General features: G+C 39.2%; 1 protein-coding gene across 1 annotated transcript; it reads right to left on the minus strand.

Moving 5' to 3' along the window:
• Positions 1 to 389: 389 nt before the first annotated feature.
• Positions 390 to 2,950, minus strand: scpp8 (secretory calcium-binding phosphoprotein 8). The gene is made up of 3 exons (XM_059357308.1): positions 2,855 to 2,950; positions 2,505 to 2,584; positions 390 to 1,099 (listed from the first exon to the last, which is right to left on the minus strand). The coding sequence occupies exons 2-3, from the start codon at positions 2,565 to 2,567 to the stop codon at positions 647 to 649; spliced, it is 516 nt and encodes a 171-aa protein (XP_059213291.1). The 5' UTR covers positions 2,568 to 2,584; positions 2,855 to 2,950; the 3' UTR covers positions 390 to 646.
• Positions 2,951 to 6,095: the final 3,145 nt, after the last annotated feature.

Consider the following 6,095-nt stretch of genomic DNA (forward strand, 5'->3'; position numbering starts at 1 on the left):
GAAAATCCTTAATACAATAAAAATGAATACTTAAAAAACAGTGTTTCAGACGCATACCCATGTAGAAACACTGAAAATGATCATTTTTGTCACACTGAAAGAAATGCACCAAAGTATCCTATCTGTACTTTTCAGAAATCAGAAATGTTTATGTAATGTTACTATTTTGTAAACATATATGTGGTTTGGTCTCCATGACAGTTGCTCTGTAGCATGTATTTGATAAAACAATGCAGTTCTGAATGTAAAAAACAACAACAAAGTAATCTAAAACACATCTAAATGTACATTCAAAACAAGATTATGTTTTTAAAAAAATATCTGTTTTTGTACAAGCCAATTAGTGATGTACCAATGAAGCCTCGTGAACCATTTTCTTCTTCATTTGCACATCACTCCAAAAAAATACTTTTACTTACTATTTGGACCAAGTAATGAGTGGTCATCAAAGGACGTGTATCTTACTTCTATTTGTTGGTAAGTCTATATGACGTTCTTATATGTTCACCTTTTGGTTTCTTGAATTGATAAAGCCTGCTGAGATTTAACTCTCGCAGCTAGAATCAGAAATGTCCTGAAATGACACATTTTCAGTAGGAATGTGGTGAGTTGATGCTTGCAGTTGGTTAACAGGAATGGTAGATATTTAGTTGTCTCCTCTGTTTTCTGTGATGGGAGCTGCTGTTGGAATCTCCACGGTAACACAATGAGTCACGTTGCCAGATGATGTCGCTACAGGTGTGGTCGGTGTTTCTGGGGGAGGCGTTACCGTTGGCTCATCTGTACTCACTGTGTCTGGCTCAAAGGTGGGCGTACCCCCATCTTCTGCAGTGAAGGTTGTCATGGCAGTGTCGGTCACAGCCGTTGTGGTCTGATGGGTGGTTGGAGCTTCCTCAGAGGAGTCTGAAGAGTCTGAAGAGTCTGAAGAGTCTTTTGAAGACTGACTTTCTGATGACTCACTAGATTCGGATGACTCACTTGACTCTGAAGAAGAGTCTCTGTAGCTAGAAGATTCAACAGACCGCCAAGACCACAAGATATTCCCATCCGGTCCAGTCAAGTCACTGTCAGCGATGTCAGCATCCTGATGCCGACCAATCTGTGGAGAGAATATCAAATGAAAAATATAATTTGGATGATTCTGCGGGATCATTTATGTGTGCCATCACTGGGAGTGTTCACATCACAGAACTTCCTGTTTGGCTGTTGGAACTGATGTGATATTACAAACTCTATTAGACATTTCACAAACATCATCAGTTGGAACCATAAATTCAGGCCCCTAGAGAACACAATAATAGCCTTTTTGACGAAATACCTAAGCATGCTAAATAATTAGATTTCATTATTCTTAAATAACCTAAGAGGCTTTCACCATGTGTCTCATTAAACATACAAAGAAAAAGTCTCACTGTTCCCACACACTGTACTGTAATAAAAGAAGTGGATGAAGCCAATGTGGAAGTGCCTTAAAGCTGCATTCTTTCCAATGGCCAGCAGGAGGCGACTTGTACAGAAGTGAGAAAGTACTCAACTTCACACTTGATTTAGCCACTCAGTAAACATTCTCATAATGAGTTTATGGCCTCAATTGCTGGCTGCAAGTGTTCTCAAATACAGCATGATGTTCATTTTGTAAATTATGGTCCCACTTGAAATAAATAGATGGTGAAGCAGGGTTTAGGGCGTGGTAACTTTGTGAGTAGTGATGTGCCAATGAAGCCTCATGAACCATTTTCTTTATCTCATGAGCCCACCAGATGGCGCCCTTGATTTAAAGAAAAAGGCTCAAGCTATGGTAATTGAATGTGCTTTCAGCCTTTTTTTGAAAAGAGAGTGCCATCTAGTGGACTCAGAAAATAAAGAAAATGGTTCATGAAACTTCATTGGCACATCACTATTGATAAGGTGTGACCTGTCCATCAAGATAGGGGTTTACCAACATGTTCCCATGGCACTGTACTATGTATATAGCCTTGGGTTTCTTTTGGTGTTGTGTTTTCGTCTTAGAATTTTGATCCTTTCACAGTGTCCTTAGTTCATCAAATTTTACAAGTAATATTGTTGCCTCCGAAAAATGTCTTGTTCAGCATTCTAATAAAAGACACACTAAGGAGTCAGCCTATAATTTTTTCCATTAACTACAGTTTGTTTAAGCATGTTCTTTTTGCTAGCATACAAGATAGCATCACAGTTAATATGAATTATAGATGTACCTTGCTTACCAAGCTAAAGAAGTGGACAGAAAGAGGACACATATTAACAGGAAATTGCCTTAATATCATCACCACTTAATAAATAGTAATAATTGAAGCCAGTAAATCTTAAGTAGAATCTAGAAAGATTAATGGAAAAAATGACTACACTTTTACTGCACATGGCTGAAAACTATGAAGGCGACTGCAACAAAACACAACAGTAATAAAACCAAGGTAGTGAGAGTGAAAGAGCAGTGAGGGAGGAAGATGAGGGAAAATTAATATGCAGCTCGGTGGTTAGCTTACCGACTTAGCGGAGGCTGTTGTAGACAGAAGAATGACGACGAGGGCGGCTGTCAGAAGCTCCATCTCTGATTGGTACTTGTCTGTGAAGGAAGGAAGCCACAAAGAAAAACACAGTCAATTACACACATCCAGAAACAAGACACTGTCAGAGGCTTGGCATAAGAATAGGATATACACTAGATAATTGCAATAATTACTACAACACTTATTGTAATTGAAATAAACGCATATTTTCTAAAGAAATAAATATCCACATATTTGGTGAGAAGCTGCTCATAAACTTAACATAATAGTATATAAATTAAAACAAACCTCAAATTTTAAATACCTACAACAACAAAAAAACGTACCAGTCTGTCCTGAAGTTCTTTCTTTCTCTTCTTCAAAGCTCAATAAAGTCAATGGGATTCTGCACAGCTGTGAAGTCTCAGCGCAGAAAGATGTGTGACTTCCATGCAGTACTGGCTGCTGCTCATATATGCTGCCTGGACAGACAGACTGGGCTGGGCAGGGCTGTGACAGGGCTGTGACAAGCAGGCGACCTGGGGGGAGGATTGGGCAAGACTGGGTTGCCAGACTCTAGAATGGAGGGGAGGGGCAGGAGAGGAAATTTACCACACATACAGATCAACTTATTGCATAAATTACTCCATGGCAGCAGTGGCACTAAATTTGTTTTATGAGGCATGTATCTTTTGGAACAGTGGTTCTCAAATGGGGGTATGTGTACCCCTGTGGGTACGTGAAGGCACTCCAGGGGGTACGTGAGATTTTAAAATATACATTTATAAAGTAGCACCCATGCAAAACTCCTTTAAAAATAATTATTTAATAAAGATTTTAGGAAAATATAAGTATAAGTTAATAAAATGAATTTTAGATTCAGTAGGCTATTCAATTTCATTCTCCTAAAAACCCATATCACCTGTCAATCACTTGAAAACTCAAAGATGGAGTCGTGGTTGAAGCGTAGCAGTTATAGTTTTAAATGGTTATATGCTCACTGTTTTTACTACATTAGTTTGAATCACTACATTTTAGTGATGAGAAATATTTGCAATAAATTTAGTCATTGATTATTAACATTTAAAATGTTTGAACATTTTTTTTTTTCAAATATTTGAATTTTGTATGTGTTTATCAGTTCCAAAGTTTAATAAATCAGACACTGATGGCACAGCGCTCTGTTTTTAAGTTTTGTTTTTTTTTTTCAACCAAAATGCTTTGCCCTGGTTAGGGGGTACTTGGCTGAAAAAATATTTCACAGGGGGTACATCACTGAAAAAAGGTTGAGAACCACTGTTTTATAAAATGTAAATATTTTACCATAGGATTCTTATAGGGTGTACATGGGGATAGGTCATTGTCCAACATATAGATATATGGGTCACAATAGTATGACAATACACACCAGAAGACAGTGACTGCAGATTTGCTTCTTTAAAAAGTAAGTATGTGTCATGGTGAGAAAGCGCTGTGGTAAGGAATATTTAGGTGGTTACGCTCACCAAAAAAATCACAGTTCATGCACATAAAAACAATCGCAGCTAGGAACAGTGGCATGGCATGGGTGGATAAAGTACCAGGAACAACCAAAGTACAAGCCAATAAAACAATTCTGCATACTACCTTTGTGAACCATAGCATGTCAAATATTTGATAATAATTTGCAGAGTACACTGATATGATCACAACTGTGTCATCTGCATAGACGGGACAGGAGGATTGGCCCAGAGACTGATTTATGTAGACTATGTGGGGAGATAGGGCCACAACTAGGGTACGGCAACTTTTTGCAATGTTTTTTACGAGTTCATAAAACGTAGCAGATTTAAGACCCTTTTCGAACAAAACATGTGGGTTGTTGCCAGCAATGAAGTCGCATCTGTATGGGAGGAAATCGAAAGAGGGGCTTGTACGAAGGTGGAGGACTGGAAATCTACTTGCACTTTTATTTCTTATTGGTTTAAAAGTTGGCGGTGAAAAATGTAAACACAGAAATACACAAAGCAACATGGAACCAAGCGCAAATCGAGAATGATTATACTGGCCATAATCTGCATATAACGTGTCTTATTAGAAGATTTGGGCTATTTTTTAACTGTCACCACAATCTTTGCGATAGCCGTAATGTGCAGGTGTTGTAGAAACAAAGAGCCTTGTAACTTTGCGACAAGACAATACTTTGGGAAGCTAAACTGAAATGTGACATGGTGACAGGAATCAACTGACAAATGAAAAATGGCAATGAAAGTGTAAATAAAGTGATAGAAAAATGATGAAACATCCAGACTGGCTTGAGCAGTCAGTGGAATGTTACAGTGTAGCCACACTTTGATCAGACCTGCGTGTGTGTGTGTGTGTGTGTGTGTGACACCACTGTGTTACTTCATCACTTGAAAAATTTCCCAACCTCTCTTCCTCTTTCTTCTAGCAAAAACACTTTGGGATTACTCATGAACAAGATGAATCATGAAAGGGTTTTTAAATTAGAAGTTTTGAGACACAGATGACAACAAACAATTCTGAAGCATGTGAGACCTCAACCAGAAGCATATTTATATCTGACCATGGCATTTGTCTATTCTGGACACCCACTAGCGACAGCCCTGACCATTCTCCTGAATATGATATTTCATACCTTAAAGGGAATTTCCTCACGTTTGGCACAGACATCCACTTTGATTCAAGGATGAATTGTTTGGAATACTGGACCTGATCCTTGTTTTCTGCCATAACCCAAGAATTTATACCCCATTTATGACAAAATCTTACACAGATGTCTAATAGGATAAAATTAGGAAGCAATTGCATTACATAAAAGGTCACACTTTTCTGGCCATTATTTAACACAATTTGTAGCTATTATGAAGCATTGTCTGCTGTCATGGCTATAACTTTGTGTTTTGTCAGAATCAACTTTATTGGCCAAGCAGAGGAACGCATAGGACTTTAACTTTTTGTTTCTCTTCATGAACTTACATTCTAGTGGACATACAGCAGACAGATTCAGCGAACATGCCAAACATTCCCTAGTTGCAGCTTTTAGTTGCTTGACTGATTTGCTGCTTTGCTGTTGGTCAGACAAAACATGCCTCGGCCTCTGGAAATTTACGATGGGTGGTTTTTAAGTCATATTAGAGGAATGGGTCTAGGGAAGGCAGTGTCAGTCTGTCACTCACCTTGGTCTACACTGAAATATCAAAAACATAACAACTGGTGGATTTATTGCCATGACATTCTGTACGGATACCCCTGGCCGCCAGAGGATGAATCCAAGCCCATGCACGGCTGATTTTGGAAACCATCGTATCGTGTTGTTCGGGGAGGAGGTGCCATACTTCCAGCCACAAAGCAAGCCTAGGACACTGGCAGTGAGAGTGGCCCGGACTGTGCTGCTGGAGGCCGGTGAAGAGTATGTGGTACCGGGCGATACCCACTGTGGGAGACTGGTCAAAGGCGAGGTGTGGTGGAAGCTCAGGCCCTTAACCCATAAGAACCCAGATCCAGTAATCCTTAATCAGGGGTCTCAAACTCAAATTACCTGGGGGCTGCTGGAGGCAGCATCAAAATGACCCAAAAAAAAGACAC

Source organism: Centropristis striata, chromosome 19, assembly GCF_030273125.1.
Source record: "Centropristis striata isolate RG_2023a ecotype Rhode Island chromosome 19, C.striata_1.0, whole genome shotgun sequence".
Taxonomy (NCBI): Eukaryota; Metazoa; Chordata; class Actinopteri; order Perciformes; family Serranidae; genus Centropristis; species Centropristis striata.

What these genes read in the sequence shown, in the direction of transcription:
- scpp8 (XM_059357308.1), bottom strand. Translation starts at nt 2,567, where the DNA reads ATGGAGCTTCTGACAGCCGCCCTCGTCGTCATTCTTCTGTCTACAACA. An exon ending in CAACAGCCTCCGCTAAGTCG is followed by an intron (nt 1,100 to 2,504) that starts GTAAGCTAACCA and finishes TTCTCTCCACAG; the next exon opens with ATTGGTCGGCATCAGGATGC.